Here is a 21,953-nt window from a genome sequence, read left to right as displayed (position 1 = left end):
TGTAAATGTAAATGTGTATGCTGTACACATATGATATTATGCATTAATCCGGAAATATATATATTGCTGTTGTTTTTTTTTTTCAGATGTAGAGTGGATTATGGATTATTTAACTCTAAACACAAGCTGAGCACATTATGCTGGTAGACTGCTTTTTCCAGTCATTAGATGGTTTCCAATTTTCTGAGGACTTGTTTTAACTAATCAATAAACGTTTAAGCTTTAATTGTGTCACTGTTTCAATATTTCCTAAAAACAGCATGCACATGATATTTCATTAGTAGCAGGACTTAGAACACGTTTCCCCTTTCAGCTTCACCACAATAGTGTGAGTTTGTGAGCTGCTCAGGCCGAGACGTACAGTATGTGTCAGCAACGATATGGCCATTAGCATGTGTGTTCCTTTCCCGAACTGACATCACAACTTGTCTGTAACATTACAGTTTCCCTGCATCTACAAATAAAGACAAAAGCCTGCTTCATTACGAGAACATTGAGATGAGTGTAAAAATGTAGATAATTGTGTGTATTCTATAAAATTTTGTGTGTATTGTATGTGGTGTTGTGTATGGTACAGTGCTGTGTGTTGTATATAGTGTTGTGTATTGTATATAGTGTTGTGTATTGTATATAGTGTTATATAGTGTATATAGTGTTGTGTATTTTATATAGTATAGTATATTACATATTATGTGGTATATGGTATTGTATATTGTATATAGCTTTGTGTATTGTATATTGTGTTGTGTATTGTATATAGTATTGTATATTACATATTATGTGTACGGTATATGATATTGTATTGTATATAGTGTTGTGTAGTATTGTGTGTTATTATTCTAGCAGCACATCAGGCTCGTGCAGGAGAGAAAGAAAAGAGAGACAGAGAGAGAGAGAGAGAGAGAGAGAGAGAGAGAGAGTGTGTGTGTGTGTGTGTGTGTGAGAGAGAGAGTGTGTGTGTGTGTGAGAGAGAGTGTGTGTGTGTGTGTGTGTGTGTGTGTGTGTGTGTGTGTGTGTGTGTGTGTGTGTGTGTGTGTGTGTGTGTGTGTGTGTGAGAGAGAGAGAGAGAGAGAGTGTGTGTGTGTGTGTGTGTGTGTGTGTGTGTGTGTGTGAGAGAGAGAGAGAGAGAGAGCGCTCGTGCTCGTTCGGCAGTTTCTCGTCTAGCGTCACTTCATCTGCGGCGTCGCGCGCTTACGGTTTTCTCCTCCTTATCCCGGCATCGGCTTCTTTCCCATCCAACTCCTCAGCTTGGAAACACACGCACACGCACACACTTACAGTGTCGCTTAGAGCGGATAACAAACCTAGTTATTTCTGCTACTCCTTGGAAAAGGTAAGTCATTTTTATTGCATAATGAATCTGGATCTGAACCTGCGGTGGGAGCGCGCGCACTGGCAAGTCTTTTCACGTCGTGCACATACTTGTACCGGTTTGAACGCTTTCACAGATGAAACCCGTACATGTGCCCACTGAGAGACATAACTGTAATCACAGCAGAAGCTGCAGGATGCATGTCCTCCAGCACATCAACCAACACAAACAACACAGCACATTATGGGCTTGTGTCGGTATCCCACTTATAGGAAAAGGCTTGCACTCTCCTAAATTGTCTCCCCCCATGTTATTCTGCAATTTATCTGTCTGTTGTGCATGAGATTGGAGTCCAGGGGTGAACCTGATGCGAGGTCAAGTTCCTCTGCAGAAAGCCACGACAGCTGAGTTTAAACACAGGCTTTATTGCAATCTACTGCAATAAAAGTTATCCATATTGATCCCATTCTTGTAGGACCTCAAGGTCACTGCAGAAAGAAGAGAAATAATGGATGCTTCAGTGGTTGCATCTCCTCTAGTAAAGCAGGTCCTCCTTCATTCTACACTTCGTATACTATGTACAGGCTTGTCGGGATCAACTAGTACTTCTCAACCATATAAATAAAGATCAAAAACGTCTTTGAACATCAAAATAACCATTAAAAAGAATGAATTGTGCAGCATGATAAAAAGAGGAAGCCATGTGAAGCTCTCACTCCACTATGCATTCCCATATCCATACTGTAGGAACCATATGGAAAATCAGCACTGAGAGCTCCACATGTCCTGGTATTACGTTCTTAATGCTGGTCAGCAGTGTGGCATTGAATAACCTCAGATCTAATGCTGTGTAAATGATCAGGCATGATTTTATTAATTTTTTTAGGTTTAGACGTGGTCATAAGATCCAATTGTTAGTCATGATCTGGTCGTGAATGTTACAGGACTGGAGTGGGATGTGCTCCGCTCTCCCCCGTCTCTCGTCTCGGCTGTCGATAACAGCCTGTCTTTCTCTCTGTGTAATTGAAAAAAGATCAATTCAATTAATGTAGCTGCATTAAAAGCAAACGTTGCTTGAAAAGACAAAATCATTCATACAGATCGATCCAACCTAGTATAGGAAAAAGCTTCTCGCTGGGTTTTTTTTTGTTGTTGTCTAGCTGATGTAGAATAAATAGAAAATAGACAACGGGATTTATTTGCAGGTTGATCACTTTTGTTCTCAAGTCCAAAATCGTCACGCTTAGATCATATTTTTACCTGTAAGGATTTTTCATTTGTCCCTAAATAAGACATGATGTAGTACAAATTTAAGGATCATTTCGAATGCACGAGGTCCGCCATGACAGGATGGAGTGGACATATGGTTTATGCAAATGCTCTGCTCTTAAAAGAGAAACTCAATCACTGGGAAATCTTGCTCGTGCTTTAGAACATGAGTGCGTGTTTTACAGTTTTTTTTTACAGAATGTGTGAAACGTTATTAAAAAAATAAAATCAATGCATGTAATGATGATATTGAAACACAATATCAAGCTGTTGTGGTATCTGTTTAGTTCTTGTCACTATGTCCTGTATGCTGTATGCTTGACAGATATACACACCTGGTCAGGATGTGCTTGTAATGTTACTTTCTATTAATATGAATATATATGTTAACAATATGAGTATTTTGAAATGCCATCCTATCATGTCATGCTTTTACACTGGACTGTCCGGCATTAAGCACCTGCCAGTGCTTTATAATCTATAAAATAACTGAATCATTGAGGATGTTGGTCAATTTGAGGAAACAACCCTTTTGATAATTACATGTACTATATTTCATAGAGGAGTGCTGTTTTTACTCTGATTCAGAGCCGCTGAGAGGACTGTAAACACCCCACAGTCACATTTGCTGTGTCGCAACAAAAACAAAACAAAAACAAACAAAAAAAACCCTGGGGCAAGCATTGAGTCGATGAGAAGCTGGCGAGGAGAAACATTCTCAAAAGATCTCGGTTACTTGTTTGGCGTCAAGATATCGTGTCATCAAAATGCAAATTAGGCTTTTTTCTCCTAGTTCTCCTACGTGATGTGTTCATCAGCCATGACCTCTGACCTCAGCTTGCGTTTCCCAGAGCAGTGTGCCATGGGTGGTGAGGTGAAATCTAGAGTGGAGTACGACTCCTATTCTTCATCCACCTCCAGTCAAGAAAATGAACAAATTGTGCGGTTCCAAGTCCTCCATTTCTTCGGCAATGAATTTAAATATTGCTGGTGTGAGAAAATGAATTACAGTCTGTTAATCTCCCAATTTCAGTGTTGACTCTGATCCCTATCAGTGTCTGTTTGATTATTAATTGTTTGTCAAAGTGTGTAACGATGCCTTTGTTTTCGTTTGTGATGGAGGCTCTGGAACAGACTGACACAGTGAGGATGATTCCAGCTAATTTGTGGATGGATTTGGCTTCAACTATGATGTGTATTTTGGTATTTTTGTGTGTTTGCGGGGTTTCGGAAAAAAGCCATCTGCACCATCATTCCATCAAACCTACACCATGTTTTCTGGAAGACTCTTGTCTTTTCTAAACTGTTATGCAAGCTATGCAAGTCTCGGCCCATGCATACGCCTGGGTGTTTACCAGAATACATTCTATGCAGAATTGTTCCCTGCGGTCATATTATAGGCATTGCGAAGTACCAATTAATTTTGATTTCTCATTCTGTTCTTTGTTGTAGGGCTCTTTAATTAGGTTTATCACACCAAACATACATTTGACATGTATGCTTAATTATCTTTCTAATGATATCATCTCCAGTTCGCTTTATTCATGATTCAGTAGCTACAATAATCACCAAATACCATGTGTTTGTGCTGGACCTCAAATGTGTATTTCATATCAGTAAATTTGGGGTCATTTCATTCATCTATATACCTAAGGCACTGTCTGTAGTTAAAAAAACTCTTAAATGATAGTGTCAGTGTGCAAAATCACAATATACAGCCATAACATTAAAACCACTTGTCCACTATTGTGTAGGTCCATCAAGGTTTGGACTCTACAAGACTTGTGAAGGAGTGCTGTGGTATCTGGGACGTTAGCAAAAGGTTGTTTAGGTCCTGTAAGTTACTATGTGGGGCCTCCATGAATCAGACCAGCACGTCCTATAAACACTGGATCAGATTGAGATCTTGGGAATTTGGAGGCCAAATCAACACATTGAGCTTGTGTGAACAACGCGGCCTTGTGTCAGGGAACATGATTCAATTCAGTCGTAGCACTTTTCTAAATAGACATGGTCCCAAAGCTGCTTTACAGAGATAAATACTGTAGGTTCATAACTTGGAAGAAAGCTTGAAAGGAACCAGACACAAAAGGAAACCCAACCTCATCTGGGTGGCAACAAATGTTCATTCAATATAATTCATTATTCTTATATTATCCTGCTGAAAGAGGCTGCTGCCATTAAATAGTGTTTACTTGACTGCAACCATGTTTAGGTAAGCTGTGCGTGTGAAAGTAACATCTGCGTAAATGCCAGCACACAAGGTTCTTCAGCAGAGCATCACCCAGAGCATCACACTGCCTCGTCGGTCCATAGTGCATCCTGGTGTCATCTTTTCCTACAAGGTGGTTCACATGTAATAAATAACGTGATTCTACATACCAGGGCACCTTCTTTGATTGGTCCATGGCCCAGTTCTGGTGTTCACAGTTCTTTTGTAGGATCTTTGTGTGGTGGTCAGGAGTCAGCATGGGCCCTTTGATTGCTCTGAAGCTACTCAGCTTTATACACAGCAGGTTGTGAGGTATTGTTTGTTCTGACTCCTTTTTGGGAGAGCCAGCCTTCACTTTTCCAGCAATTTGTGCTATCTTGGGTGTTCATGATCCTGTTTACAGTTTGTCAGATGCCCTTTCTCGGATCAGTTTTGTTAGGTATGGACCACATTGCCCTCGCTCATTTTAATTATTTACCTATTGTTCTAATGAAGTTTAATATGCAGTACTTTTTTTTCATACTTGAATTCTAGCAATTTTGCAATGAACATTAAATGTGTTTAACCTTGTTTTTTTATGAAAGGTTGCGAATGATTTGTCGGGGTGGAGCATTTTGGCGGGAGGGCGGAGTAAGATTGGGGGGGACAATAGAAATTTCGCCCAGGCTGCCAAAAAGACTATAAACCCTGAAAGTTATTCACTTTACCTTTTATATTGTAGAATGGATATATAGAGATATAATTACTATTTATGTCTTTTATTTAAATTAGAATTTGTCCATATTGTAGGATGAATTTCCCCACATTAGAGAGCATTAGGCATATGTTTTTTTGGAACAATTCATTAATTCACCTTTTTTTCTGGTTTGTTTCCTAGAGAGACACCATGGGGAAACAGAACAGCAAGCTGACCCCTGAGGTGCTGGATGACCTGGTAAAGAGCACAGAGTTTAATGAGCATGAGCTAAAGCAGTGGTACAAAGGCTTTCTAAAAGACTGCCCCAGCGGCCGCCTGAATCTTGAGGAATTTCAGCAGTTATATGTGAAGGTGAGCATTTTACATTCCATTGTTCGGGCAGGTGATCTTCCTCTTGCCAGTAAAAGTGTTAAACTACAGTTTGTGTGATTTTTTTTTAGTTATTGTGCCTTTCTGGCAGAATAATGGTATTGCAAGCTACATCAATAGTTCCCTAAATGGGTTTTGCCGCTTCACCTCCAGTCTTCTCCTTTTGATGACCTTTAAATAGAAATCTTGACAGTGTCCTAATCCAATGCAAAACACAATTGCATTAGTATGGCGAAATATTAATAACAATGGCATAGTAATATTTGCAATTATAGATTATATTTAAATGCTTTATTGTTCAACCTGTCATTTCCTTTGTTCCAAAAGAAACTCAAGCCATTGTTTTAAGGTACAATTATAGCTGGTTAGCTGTAGTTATCTATAGTCACAGTAAACGCTTTACTTTCTCCACATTGGTTACTATACAAACTCCCAAAGATGATTAGGTATCTCCTTGTCCCTATATATCACTCACTCAAGAAAAAAAAAAGTGAGCTGTAATATTAGGTTCAGGCTGGCTTTGGATTTTCACTGATTGAGCAGCACATATTCTGAGACACTTCCAGAAATATAAACTCAAACTAAAAATAATCTCCAAGCAAGTGAAAATGTTTTCAGTATACTCTAATTTATGTAATCAGTCAACCAATATAACCAAATAATAAGCCTATTTTAAGACATTTCTACTAACCTTGAGCTTGAAATCTTTATACAAATCAAACAGTACATTTTGGCTATTACTTTTGTAGAACGAGGCAAAACGATCTGCCAAAAGAATTAGAACTTTAACAGCTTAAAAATGAATTCAAATTAGGGAAGCAACTAACGAATATTTTGATAATCAAATATAGATTCTTTTCTGATTAATCAGATAAATATAAAAAATATATATTTTATGTTTTCCTTATTATAACTATATAAAACATTAATTTAGAGTTTTTATGTATAAAACTGTACTTTAAAAAATACAAAAGCCACGTATTAAGTTTAACTATCTTTAATGTTGACATTTTAAAGCTTATAGTAGCTGCTTGTTGAGAAATGCATAGGGGATTTCTCCTTCAAAGGAATTTCCCCGTGCTGGGTTGTTTCTTTCTGTAAAAATAATCCCCCAAAAATAACGTTTGATTATGCAAGGTGAAGCAATTTGTGTAAATCAACATTTTATATTGTTTTTAATGATAATTGCAGATGGCAAGTTTAAAACCATGCTTAAAAAAATCTATATAATATATTTTGATAATGTTTAAAAAATACACTGCCATTTTGTTCAGTTGTGAAAATATAAGCATCTAGAATATATAATGAATTCAATGTTGTATGGGCAGTGGTAGTCCAGTGGTTAAGGCACTGGGTTACTGATCACAAGGTCAGCGGTTCGAACCCCAGCACAGCCAAGCTACCACTGTTGAGCCCTTGAGCAAGGCACTTAACCCTATCAGCTCCAGGGGCGCCGTACCATGGCTGACCCTGCGCTCTGACCCCAGCTTCCAGATGAGTTGGGATATGCGAAAAAACTAGAAATTTCCCCACTGTGGGACGAATAAAGGTTAAATTATTATTAATTAAATGATATATGCTTACATTAAATATACAAACATTTGAAGTAAATCGGAGTAAATCACCTTTGAAAACCGATAAGTTAATGTTGTAGTAGACAAATGCTATAAAAAGAGATTGGAACGGAGAAACGCAGCTAACAGGCTTAATTAAAAAAAGAAAGAAACTATGCATTGGTGTACAAACGCATAAGCAGTCGCTGAAAACCCGAACAGTGACTAAACATGTACTTGTTTACTGCTGCTGTTATTTGCTGCTTTTAGATTTAGTGCAAGCTGATTGCACAATGTGAATCACACCAGAACAGATCCGGTGCGACTGTCCCGAAGTTAGCAAACAAATAGTTTACACAATAGCACTTCATTAAACTACACCATACATGAGGATTATACCGTTTTTTTTCTTACCATGCTGATGTTTTGCCTTCATCTGTGACACCAGCGTGTTTTCTCTGCATGTGCTTGTGCATCACTTTGGTACTTTGATGCCACACCAGCTCCACTTTGCATAACTTCCAGGTACAGTTTTCTTTGTTGTGTTTAATAAAAAATGCTCCCATGTCTTGGATGAAAATTGAAATCTGAAAATATTGGAACAACAAGGACAATTTGTTGTCCAACCAAGATATTTGAGATTAGGATCAAAGAGTTCTATAAGGAGAACAAAGAGAATGTTCCCTTTTATATCCTGATATAACAAGATGTATTAAACAAATTTGGTTGTATGTCATGACTTGCTTACAAGGACTTGAATTAAGATGGTGAGCCATTAATATCACCAAACTCCAACATTCCCTTTGTGATCTTCATCCAGTCCTTTTTTTTTTTTTTTTTTTTTTTTTTATGGGGGCAGGAAGGGACTCCTTTCAGTTTCCCCATTGCCTCAATTCTAATGATTGACTTTGCCAGTCTAAAACCTTACACTTTTTCCCCTGGTGGAGTCATTTCTTGCGTTGGCTGTGTATCTGCTTCCACCATGAGTTACATCACCCATCAATGTCCAGGCCATGATCTCATCTCCAAAGGTTTGCATCATAAGCATTTCCTTTCTTACTTCAAAATTTGGCCATTCCATTTCATCACTTTGGTCAAACGTTAGCTGGGTTTTGTGTCTATTGTGTAATTGGCTTTTTCTTTGTTGATTTGTTCAGTGTCTGGTTATGTGTACTCTAGTGGTTTCTTTTTATTAATTGTTGAATTGACTGAAAATTCTGATAGATTTTCCATTTTTCAGGTTCTGTCACTTGCATTTCTCCAGTAGACAGCTCTCTGTTCATGTTGGTTGATCCACTTTTATTAACACCAGAGCTCCACCTGAAGCAATGAATTGTTAAACAATAAATCGAACAATTACTCACAATCATTGTTTCAACTATGTCTTTCTAATTACTAACACATCTTGATGTGAATAGCAGGAAATGAAGCTGTAATTCTGATCCTTCATCTCATTTTCATCTTTCAATCTCAAACCCAGATGTCTCGCCAATAGGTTTGTGTGGACCGTATATTATACAACTGGACTAAATGATCAGTTCAGCCATCTGCGCAAGCACTGTGCCTGTTATATCAGCTTTGCCCACAAAGCCATTTAGTTTGCTGTTCACTAACCCTTTTAGCAATTGTCTGATGGGTTTCCCAGCAACAGTGTATCAGACAGATGGTTTTATTAAAATCCAGAGGCAAAGATAGTGAGAAAATGGATGACCTTGCATTATCACTGGAAAAGTGTTGTGTTGTCTGTCTGAGAGAGAGAGAGAGAGAGAGAGAGAGAGAGAGAGAGAGCGAGAGGAGAGAATGTGTGCTTTCTGATATGTTGACTACAGCATAGTGAGTGGTGATAGAAATTTGTAATTATCTATGCAGAGACATTTTGTCACAAAATGTAAATGAATGGAATGACTGTCATACTGTAGCTGTTCCACATGCACCCCTCAAGCAGGACTGTACATTTACTCATTTGTAAGTATTAACGAATTAATTAATGAAAGATTGGAAATTGTGTATAGTACTGTAGAAAGGTTTCTGCTACAGTATCGTGAAAAATGCAAGCGATAATATTCCTATTCTGAACATTTTTGAGCATTTTTTTTTACAAATTTAATTTGATTCAGTTCAATTTTTTATAAAACATTTAACAATGGATATTGTCTCAGAGCAGCTTTACAGAGATAAATAGGTTATAAGTTGGAATGTTTACGTTTAGTGTTAAGTTCTTTATATGTTTACACCTAATGAGTGAGCCAGTGGCAACTGCATTAAGAAAAAAGATGGCATGAGGAAGAAACCTTAAGGGAACCAGTCTCAGACATTTAGAACTCATTACATTTTCTTCAGATAATTTTTCTTCTTTTAAAAAAATAATTAATTTAATAAGCAAAAAACTAAGGTAAAAATGATGCATATCGGTTTAATAATCATAATTTTTGGTAGGAACTATTTGCTAAATTTGACTAAATTGGTCCCTTTCTCTCCTCTCTTTCTCTAAAAAAGACCATTTCATAGCTACATATAATGCCACTACATCACTTATAAAATTTGACCCAGGTTCACTTATGATACATATAGATTTCAAGTTTTTTTATCACAATACTGTGGACTATTAAATACAATTGATATACAGTAAATTCATTTCATAGAACCATAAACTGAGACTTCTCAGTTTCTTGCAGACACATTCAGACTCGCAAATCACATGGTAATGCAGTTGAATGTTTTTCAGCCTGTAATTTCTTTAGGTTATTGCCGAAAGGATTAAGTGCAAAAACATGACATACAAAGAATTTGCCATTTGAGTTTGCTATAGTGCGATGCAAAATACATAGACATGCACATACATAAGAAGGCTTTTGATGTCAGTTACATATAAAACAGCTGCTTAGTTGGACATCATTTTAGGATACAACCTTTTGTTGTTTTGATTTGTTTTCATCACATAAATTAGTTTAAGAGAATCTACATTTATGGCATTTGGTGTAAATGTAGAGTAGACATACAGTATCAACTAAGCAGTGAAAGGTTAAACCTTGCTCAAGGGCCTACCTTCTTAACCATTAAGCTGCCATTCTATGATGAGCTTGAACCTTAAATGTGGTCTGTTCTAGCTTTCTGCTAAAGCTCACATGCTGCCCGGCCAGTCATCAACTTAGAATTTAATTTTAATCCTGATTATACATATGTTCAAATGATTACACGACATCGGCAACAAATATTTTTCAGATTGTCTTAATTTTACTTTTTTTTTCTCCCTGCATGTAAACATGTGCCATTTGATACAGTGTGTTTGTTAGACCTCAGCAAAGTGAAACACGCAAGCAGAATGCCTAAAAATAGCATGCTGCTATTGTTTCCCTGTGTCTCGTAGTACGCTTGTCAGGTTCGTTTCACCGAAAGCAACCACAAGCTTCCAGATTTATCTCGCTGCCTTCCTCCTGCTGCTGCTCAAGTTGAGATGCCTGATCTGTTGTATTGCTTGGAATAAGTAAGGCAGACTATTTACAGCAGCATGATTATTATGAACCATTATGAACTATGAGATCCAGAATATGAAAGTATAGAGGTAGCAAAATTCTATTTAAAATGTAATATTCAAAACGTTAATGCAATGTTCAAAATGGCAATGTATTTATTTATTTAAATGTGCATTTTCCATTGCAATACACACAAAGTTTAGTGCAAAAATTGTAAATGAAATTATATAATTTACATTTGCCATTTCAACAGTAGTTTTAATATGTAAATTACATACTAATGTTGATGCTTTCTAAGAAAACGTTTTACCCAAAATAATTTGATATGTGCAACATGTCCAAGCAGAAATTATAGCAAAATTATAATTTAAATGTTATTTGTTCTAAATGCATTGCATTTTCATCATAACGCCATGTAATATATGTAGCAAAATTGTGTGTATTTTTAAAATGCATTCTGAGCTAAAGCTATAGCAAAAAGGTAGCAAAATGGCATTCTAAATGTCTGTTTTAATGCGTTGAAGTTTTAAAAGTGCGTTGCCAATGAATACTCCGTGACAAATCTATTTGTCAGTGTGGTTTTGAGAAGACATTCTGACCTGACCACGCCCAAACTCAGTCATGGCGAAGTCCGTTTCAAACCTTCTCTGAAAAGATGCCCAGGCACATGTAACATTTAAAATTGAATTTTGCTACCTCTTTTCTTCCATACATGAAAGCATAGCATATATTTAGAGTGTAGACCTGTAGGAGGATATATGTTTGATATGTGATGTGTGATGTATGATGTGTGATATACGCCTTGGGTGGTTCCATGAAATTCCGGAGTAAGAACAGGCGCTTTGAGGATGGATTGGACTGTAGTTAATGTCAACAGTCTGCTACACTGACTCAGGACTACTTTTCGCTTCTGATCATCATCACTGTACCCCACAACATCGTATATCTGCTATAAATGGACATTCGGTGGAACCCAGATGAGGATGGGTTCCCTCTTGAGTCTGGTTCCTCTCAAGGTTTCTTCCTTGTCCCAACTTCGGGTAGTTTTTCCTTGCCACAGTCGCCACCGGCTTCCTCATCAGGGACAAACTAACATATAAAGAACAGATTCACTATAAATCACCACATCATCTGTGTAAAGCTGCTTTGAGACAATGTTCATTGTTAAAAGCGCTATACAAATAAAAATGAATTGAAATGAAATGTTCTATATAGCAAAGCCATATTTAAGTGAACTCTGGTGTATTGTGTATTTTGTTTTTGAATGCTATAAATATGTTTAAATTTACATTGGGGTATTGTTTCTGTGCATGTTCTCTGTGTATAAATATGGGTTTTCTGTGGGGTCTGCAGTTTCCTCCTGCCTTACTATTCAAGCCAGTGGGTGAACTCCAAATTGTCTATTCACCGTCAGGGCAAAGGGTGTGTTTGGAGTCCATTGCTTAACACACAGGGTTGCTGGGGTTGTAACCTCACTGAGTCATGGTTACACCTTGAGATCATTCTATCCCCAAAAAAGATCACTTATATGGCCAAAAGGCTGACAAGAGGATGTATGAGGTGCCTATATTATCAGATACCAAGTGTGTTCCTTTGTGGGTACTTCTCCAGTGACAAGCATCATTTGTCAATGAGATATTTTTATTACTACAGTTGAATAAAATAAATCTATGTGTTCTGAGAGGTGGAATGCATCTACTGCTGCCCAACTCTGGGCAAACTCACCTTCCTACTTCCAAATGTCTTATCTACTCAGGCTTATTATAGTTATAGAATGATATGCCTTCGCCTTCATGCATGTCGCTGAATTTAAAGTCATACTGAGTTGTTCCTGATGAGGGAGAATAAATTTATTCTCTGGGGTCAGTAGTAGTTTCTCTAGTTTAACATTTTTGTTTATTCCCAAAGATGACTCAGATCCAATTCTATTTTATTTCTATTTTGAATACTTCAGGAAATTTTAACTATAATTTTAGGTCTTGTCAATGAAAACAACAAGTGCCTAAATAAAGCTAAGAAAAGGGTAAAGGGTAATGCTGTGGTCCTGGAAAATATCCCTTCACTGTGACGCAGTCAATAACTAGCCTGTAACTGGTACAGAACAAAACCTTACAGTACACGATGGCAAGGCTGAAGACGTACATTCTCCTGCAGTGGTGTTTCGGGTAAAAAAAACAACAAGCCATGGATGGCTGCTCTGATTAGCTCATGGTAGCACAGCAACCCTGACACCTGTCTGTTCAATGTTACCCCAAGGTCTTCCCTCTGCCAGTGATCTACGGCCTAGCTGAGCCTGAAAACATCACTCAAATTGAGACTTTCAATTTACTGCACACGTAAATAGGGAACTGATACCATAGAAAAACAACAGAGAACGTAAAATTAACACAACAGACTGCAGATGTGAATTGTACAATATACTGTATGTTACATATTTTGCAGTTGCTCAGACATTAAAACAGATGCATTTAATGAACACATTTAACCTTTTTTTACTACCAGCAACAACAACAACAAAAAAATACAGCCGTGTTCTGGGTCAAAGGTTAGCAGCAGTATCTTTGTACAAGCATTTACACAAACTATTTAGCATTCATGAGAATTCCTGATGAATTTCTGAGAAATGGTTTTCTATCTATCTATCTATCTATCTATCTATCTATCTATCTATCTATCTATCTATCTATCTATCTATCTATCTATCTATCTATCTATCTATCTATCAGAAAAGTAGCTAATGTAAACTAATGTAAATTTCAGGAGCCTTTTAAACATAAACTGCTAATGCAAAGTAACTGATTGATTTCAATAATCAAGTTTGATTCCTGCACATTTAAATATTTTTATTACAGTAAAACCAAGTTGTATGAGCATAATTCGTTCTTGAAAATTGCTTGTAGGTCCATTTGCTCGTAAGTTCGAACTAATTTTCCCCATAAGAATGAATGTAAAAGCGATTTAATCCATTCTGAGACCTCATTCAATCGCTTATTTCTGCACTTAAAAAGTATTTGTAGCCTATTTTAACAGACAAATTCACCGCAAATTACCGTAATGTAAACATAATTTAACACTTACCCTTGTGGTAGTGGCTGATTGCGAGTGTGAGATGCACACCACGCTCGTAACCTTTATGGTTTTTGCTGCACTGAACAACAAAAGCGACCGAGCAAAATGTCATCAACTAAGTGACTGATGCGTCCTCAGCCGAAAACAGGGAACCGGTAGCGTGGGTTTCCCTTTCATTCTTGCAGATTCCCTACTTTAACAAATCACTCCTGTCACTCTTCTTCACCCACTCCACCCTGCCTGCACTCTTTTCTTTACTTCTCTAACACACTCTCCATTACTTTGCACTGTTGACCCCAGGTACCTGAACTCCTCCACCTTCTCCACCTCTTCTCCCTGCAACCGCACCACTCCACTGCCCTCCCTCTCATTCACACACATGTACACACATGTCTTACTCCTACTGACTTTCATTCCCCTTCTCTCCAGCGCATATCTCCACCTCTCCAGGCTCTTCTTAACCTGCTCACTACTCTCACCACAAATCACAATATCATCCGCAAACATCATAGTTCAGGGAGACTCCTGCCTGACCTCGTCCGTCAACCTGTCCATCACCACTGCAAACAGGAAAGGGCTCAGGGCCGATCCTTGATGTAGTCCAATCCGCACCCTGAACCAGTCTGTCGTTCCTACTGCACACTTCACTGCTGTCACACTGTCCTCATACATGTCCTGCACCACTTCTCCATCAACATCCTCAAAGCAAATAAGGCATCTGTGGTGCTCTTCCTCGGCATGAAACCATACTGTTGCTCACAGATGGTCACCTCTTCTCTCAGCCTGGCTTCCACTACTCTTTCCCATAACTTCATGGTGTGACTGATCAACTTAATTCCCCTGTAGTTACTGCAGGTCTGCACATCTCCCTTATGCTTAAAGATCGGTACCAGCACACTCCTTCTCCATTCCTCAGGCATCCTCTCACCTTACAGAATCTTGTTAAACAATCTGGTTAAAAACTCCACTGCCATCTCTCCTAAACATCTCACGCTTCTACGGTATGTCATCTGGTCCAACCGACTTTCCACTCTTCATCCTCTTAATCGCTGCTCTCACTTCCTCCTTACTAATCCTATCTACATCCTGCTTCACCAACTCCACATCATCCAACCTTCTCTCTCTCTGATTTTCCTCATTCATCAGCTGCTCAAAATACTCCCTCCACCTTCTCAACATACTCTCCTCACTAGTAAACGCATTTCCATCTCCATCCTTTATTGCTCTAACTTGAAGTACATCCTTCAAAGGCTCGGTCCCTCTGCCTGGCCAATCAGTATAAATCCTTTTCTCCTTCCTTAGTGTCCAACCTCTCATACAGCTCCTTATATGCCTTTTCCTTGGCTTTAGCCACATCCTCGTTTACCTGCTGCCGCATCTCCTTGTACTCCTGCCTACTTTTCTCATCACTCTGTCTATCCTACTTCTGTTTTGCCAACCTCTTTCTCCTTATGCTCTTCTGCACTTCCTCATTCCACCACCATGTCTCCTTGTCTTGTTTTCTATTTCCAGATGTCACGCCAAATACTTTTCTAGCTGCCTCCCTCATCACTCCTGCAGTAGTTGCCCAATCATCCAGCACCTCTTCACCACCACCGAGCCCCTGTCTGACCTCTTCCCTGAACCTCACACTACACTCTTCCTCCTTCAGTTTCCACCATCTTATTCTTCTTTCAGTCCTCACTCTCCTCCTCTTCTTCTTTGCCTCCAAAACCATCCTACAGACCACCATCCGATGCTGTCTAGCTACACTGTCCCCCGCCAACACCTTACAGTCTCCAATCTCCTTCAGGTTGCATCTCCTGCATAGCACATAGTCCACCTGTGTGCACCTTCCTCCACTCTTATCGTCACCCTATGATCCTCCTTCTTCTTAAAATAAGTGTTCACCACTGCCATTTCCATCCTTTTAGCAAAATCTACCACCATCTGCCCTTCACATTCCTCTCCTTAAAACCATACCTACCCATCACCTCCTCATCACCTCTGTTCCCTTCACCTACATGCCTATTAAAGTCTGCCCCAATCACCAATCGTTTTTTCCCAGGTACACCATCTACCACTTCATCTAACTCACTTCCAGAATCTTTCCTTCTCCTCCATCTCACAGCCAACTTGTGGAGCATAGGCACTGATGACATTTATCATCATCCTTCAACTTCCACCTTCACGATCATCACCCTATCAGAAACTCTCTTCACCTCCACTACACTCTTACTGTACTCTTCCTTCAGAATCACCCCTACACCATTTCTCTTTCCATCCACACCATGATAAAACAGTTTAAACCCACCTCCAATGTTCCTGGCCTTACTCCCTTTCCACTTGGTCTCCTGAACACACAGCATATCTACCTTTCTCCTCTCCATCATATCAGCTACCTCTCTCCCTTTCCCCATCATAGTACCAACATTTAAAGTACCAACCCGAACCTCCACTCTCCTGCACTGCTCCTTTCCCTGCCATCTCTGTAGACGTCTTCCTCCTCTCCTTCTCCTCCTTCGGCCAACAGTAGCCCAATTTCCACCAGTACCCTGTCGGCTAAAGATACCCCGGGCCTCGACCGATCCGGTATGAAATTCTCATTTGTGATCCGCATATTTGATTTGGCACATGTTTTACGCTGGATGCCCTTCCTAACGCAACCCTCCTCATTTACCCGGGCTTGGGACCGGCACTAAGAGTGCACTGGCTTGTGCATCCATAATGGCTGGGTTAGAAACATGCTAATTGAACAATGCATAATTGAACATTAAGTCAGAGACTAGAGTATCAGGCAGTTTATATTATTGGCATAAATTAAAGACTGAAAAATGAGCAAGTGAGTGAGCTAACACGAACCCATACATTATGAGAAACAAAACCTATTATTAAATTATAACAAAGGTTGTATACATTAAAGCCTCAGCTGACTTAAAGCAGGAGCTGCTGTAATCGAAATGTAATAGTGTTAAACAGTTTAGGCTTTAATTTACATGCTTAATGCCACCTGATTAAATAGAGGACATTTATTATTGTCAGTTAAACAAGGTTAATTGGGTATATTGTCTCTTTTTATACAGCAACCTGGTCAGTATATCTTTTAGGGATGTGCATCTTCATAAATGAGTGCAAAGAAAAAAAAGTAAAATTATTACATAAAAACAGATGTTCTTTTCCTGTTGTGTCTCCGGAGAAGACGCAGCACTGCCTCTGCCATATTAATCTGTATTCTATGGATCTCTCAGGACATGCCTTGTTCAGTGTAGTGTTGTGATGCATCATATTTATGTAGCAGCCGTTGTGCTGAGAGAACGCGCTCAAGTTTAATTGAAATAATAAAAGTATTGAGCATCTATTAATAATTATATGGAATTCTTTTAAAATCGATGCATCACATTATGAACTTTTATGCTGATGCATCAATGTGCCACTGAATATTAAATATACAAGTTGAGTTATGATGAAATCAAATTAAAATTAATATCTTTTGTTTACTGGGATGACGATGGATAAGAAAAACGGTGTTGAAAAAACACCTAGAAGCCTTTTTGATTGGTAACTGGGTTTGTGTTTCTGATCATTTTTCAATCAAGGGCTTTGTTTCTAACCTTTGTCTCTGTGTCTGTGTGTGTGTGTGTTTTAAATCTGCTTGTTTGCTCTGTTTATTCAGTGGTTAAGAACGCAAGAGGCGTGACAGAGACTGAGCCCTGGACAAATTGCTACAAACAGTTGATTGCAAATTAGTCATTATGGTGGTGTAGGTGGTGGTGTCCTGTACACAGCCCCAGATTCGCTTCTTTGAGCTTATACTTGATTGCTTGAAATTGTGCTCTTACCAACCAATGATCGAGGTGATTGTGGTGATTTGGCAATGAATTTGGACATTGAATGGCAACCATCTAGGACACAGTGTCCTCTGGAGAATTCAACCTGCATTGTAGTTTCCATCAAATGATGCAGGAGAAACTGTGGATCAAGCAGGTAGAGGAGAATTTAAAGAACCAGTGGCTTGTTATAGAGGAGGCCAGAAATGTGACTATGAAGCACCAATCCTGGAAAAGAATGGGCCAACTCTGACAAATTCCAACTGTAGGTAGGTAGGTAGGACTTTATTTATCTACGTTTACACACTATTATCTTCAAAATAGTCCCCTTGCACAGCAAGCTCCCAGTGTTCTTCTGGAATGTGTCCTGGAAGTCTTCTTTTCAAAGCGTGACAAGCACCTTCTCCGATTTAGGCTGGATCCGCAATGAGCCGGATCTTCATCTTCAGGAAGTCCACAGGCGTCAAATCTTGCCAGCTGGGTGGGTGTGAAAATAGGATAATTTGGATTGTTCTCCGATGATCATCATTTTCGGGGGTTGAGCTCGTTAAAGGTCTTCCTGATCTTTTGCCGTCTTTCACTTATGTTCTGCTCTTGAAGTGCGCATGCCACTCAAAACACCTTAAACCTTGCAGCATCGCCGTATATCAGACATACGTCATGCCAAACTTCTTTCTGGCAGATTTGCCCAATTTCACATAATATTTAACGTTTGCTCTTTGTTCTAACTTGCTGTCTATGATGAAATCGCAGACGTGGTAACGCATGTGGTCATAATAGCACCAGTTACACCATTAGTTTAAAAACTTTTTAATACCATAATGATAATCTTACAATTATAATGTCATTTGAAAATAATTATACTTTACAATAGACACAGAGAAATAGTAAAAAAATGCATAAGTAATTGCCAGTGTTTTAAATGAAATGATGCTTCATTTAGACTTTCTTTTTCTTTTCATGCCTTTTTAATCTCTTGTTTTTTTTTTTTTTTGACTGCAGTCACAAATGCAATATCTGCCTTGGTATACACTATATGTAGGGTTGCTACCAAGTCTTTCCCCTGACTGGAATCTAGACCAGGCTGTATTCCTGCCTCACAGGATCTGGGCTCTGATTCTTACTGAAGATGGACATATCCAATTATATTAAAGCACATCTAACCTGATGTCATGAAGGTCAACAGTAATTGAAAGGTTGTAAACTGACAGCTTGGTTGAAAGCACTGTGCACTTCAGTTGATTCTTCCAGTTCTCTGTTTTAAAAATCTCAGGAATGAACTTGAGTCTTCAGTAATGTATAGACGAGGGGGAGAAAGTGAAGTATGCACGTCATCTCTCAGTGGTTGGCAAACAGAAATGCTCCCACACATAACAGTCTTGCACTCACTGCTTTGTGCATTCTATTTACATCATGCCCACAATTGTTTTTGTCCTATGCCTTGTTTGCAGTAACATATAGACACCACTGCTATAAATCTTCTGTATCCCTTCATGAAAAATGTGTCCCCCCTCAAATGTGTCCCCGATTACATTTTTTTAAATCCATAAAACATTCCATAAAATTAATGACAGACTTGACTAAATTAGTTTTTCTTTCTTTCTTTCTTTCTTTCTTTCTTTCTTTCTTTCTTTCTTTCTTTCTTTCTTTCTTTCTTTCTTTCTTTTTTTCTTTCTCTCTTTCTTTCTTCTTAGACAGTTATTTTTTTTTCTCATTGGCAGCACTGCAATTTGTTGCTTATATATGTTTAAATGATTTTCTACTGTAAACTTATAATTAATTTTATAAGCATTTCCCTTCTATTATTTTCCTGAATTTCCTGAACAACCCTGAATTGTTATTGCTTTACTGCATTTGTAGATACACGTACAAAATCTGTTTCATTTAATCGCCTTATTTTACAAACTGAAACATCAGATTATTGTTGAATATAGTGTAACAAGGGGTAACAAGGGGTTATTGTTGGCATATATGGAGACAGTCTACAGTTCCAGCAACTTGTCAACAGTTCAAGACACTTCTTCAGGTTTCTCTGAAAAATCCTCATTCTTTGTCTTGTTCAATTCAAGAAAAAGGAAAAAAGTAGAGTCTGGTGAAGCACTGACTCTTTATAGCTGCTGTAAGACAAGATAACAGGAACAAGGACATTTTTGTGGATGCAATAAATCATTCTTTGTTAATTGTAGCTGCTGTGGGGCTGCAACACACCACCCTGTTGTAGATTATTTTCCAATTGTCCTGTACTACTTACACTATATGAACAAAGGTTTTGGGAGACCTGACCTTTCCTGCCATATGTGGTCCCTCTCTAAACTGTTACCCCAAAGCTGGAGGCACACGAGTGTATAGCGAACGTCTTTGGATGCAGTATAATAACATTTTGTGTTCACCAAGGCAATGCACTTGTGCACAAAATTGAGCTCCATTAAGATCTGCTTTACATGGTTTGGAGAGGAAGATCTTGTGTGGCCTGCTATAGAGCTCTGATCTCAACCCTACTGAACAACATTGGGATGAATGTGAACACTGACGGCACCCCAGACCTCCTCACCTCACCTACATCAGTACCTGCCCTTAATAACACCCATGTGGGCAATGAACACGTCCAAATTAAGCACATCACATTCCAAAATCTAGTGGAACAGCTTCTCAGAAGAGTGGGGGAATTATAAGAGAAATTGGGACTAAATGTGAAATGCGATGCTCAGAAAGCACATACCAATACTTATGAGCAGGTGACTGCAAACTTTGTGTATTTGGACAAAGAGAAAGAAAATGAGAAGAAGAAAAAAAAGCTTTATTTAAAACAGTGTGATTAATTTGGACAATTTTCATAAGAAACAGAACCTGTTCATTGTTTAAAATGTATTTAGATGTTCTTTAACGCTAGCCAGTCTGGAATGAATAGGCTGCAGGGGATTACATTATGGCATTTGGAACTGTCGCGGCAGATGGAAGGATGTGCCAACTGGACACAAATACACCTGCAGGCACCTGGCCAAGCTCACTCAATCAGGGAAGAGGGTTAGACACAGGGTAGGAGAGAGACAGACCCCTGCACATAGTATTTACTTTATGTAATGCATTAAATTAGGAGGTGTCCAGCTTAGGTGTTGGAGGACTGGGCTCTAGTCCAGCTCTAAGAGTGCTTCTACATACATGCTTATACATGCATACGTGCTTAGTGCATTTAAATCAAAACCTGGTTACGTTTTTTTCTCTCTGTGCAGTTTCAGCAACAGTTTCAGTTGCTGCAGTAAGAAACAATTTGATCCTAAAATTCGTAAACCCAAAAATGTTGTGTATTTTTTATTTTTGTATTTATTTTTGTATATGCAAGCTGCTAAAATGAGCCAAAAGTCAGACACTAAGCCAAAATAGTGAACTGTAGTACAGATTTATGATATATTTTGTGGATATTTTGTCTTACTCCTTTACTATGCATTGTATTTAATAGCATTAATTTACTCTTTTTCCAGTGTCGTAATAGATCATTTTATAGCAGTTACTTATTAATATAGAATAAAAAATAAATAAATAACTGCTTAGTGAACATGTGTATACTGTATATGCTTACAGTATACTGTGGCAACTCGCAGCTGCATCGGGCTGAACACAGACTTGGGAAACTCACATCTGGGAATACAGTGTCTTTATCGGAGTGATTTCCCCTTACAGTACTTGAGGTGGAGGCCCATCGTTACAATACACATATACTTATATTCAAGTGCCTGTCAAAAGTTTGGAAACGCTTCACCTTTTATGTTTTTTGAGACACATGCATGTTCCTTTGTCAATATGCCACAAACTTGATAAAAATAAAAATAAAAACTAAGAATTAGAGGTTGAATGACAGGGAAAAAAGATCTGTGGATAGATGAGACCAATTTGGAAATTTTTGGCACAAAATGGGGAACAGGAGAGAAGATGATCAGACTGCCTCACCCCCACAGTCAAACATGGAGGTAGAAGCTTAATGGTTTGAGGTTGTTTTGTAACAGGAAAAGTTGTTGACTTATTCCAGGTGAAAGAAATTTTGATCCAACATGGCAACCATTCCATACTTCAACACAATGCAATTCCATCTGGACTGCGGCTGATTGGAACCAAGTTCACCATACAATTAGGGATGCTGCTAACGATTATTTGAGTAATCAGGAATCGAGAGAGAAAATAAGACGGTCTCTTAAAAT

At 38.5% G+C, this 21,953-nt stretch overlaps 1 protein-coding gene across 1 annotated transcript in view; it reads left to right on the top strand.

Moving 5' to 3' along the window:
* Positions 1 to 1,091: 1,091 nt before the first annotated feature.
* vsnl1a (visinin-like 1a) overlaps positions 1,092 to 21,953 on the top strand; it is a 37,450-nt gene continuing 16,588 nt past the window's right edge. Inside the window, exons 1-2 of the mRNA XM_046836711.1 lie at positions 1,092 to 1,333; positions 5,671 to 5,841. Of these exons, the coding sequence (XP_046692667.1) occupies positions 5,680 to 5,841 (162 nt within the window). The 5' untranslated portion in view covers positions 1,092 to 1,333; positions 5,671 to 5,679. The remainder of the gene's footprint in view (positions 1,334 to 5,670; positions 5,842 to 21,953) is intronic.

This window comes from Silurus meridionalis, chromosome 23 (assembly GCF_014805685.1).
Source record: "Silurus meridionalis isolate SWU-2019-XX chromosome 23, ASM1480568v1, whole genome shotgun sequence".
NCBI lineage: Eukaryota > Metazoa > Chordata > Actinopteri > Siluriformes > Siluridae > Silurus > Silurus meridionalis.
The sequence above is the reverse complement of the archived record's forward strand: the minus strand, read 5'-3'. Positions and strand labels throughout refer to the sequence as shown.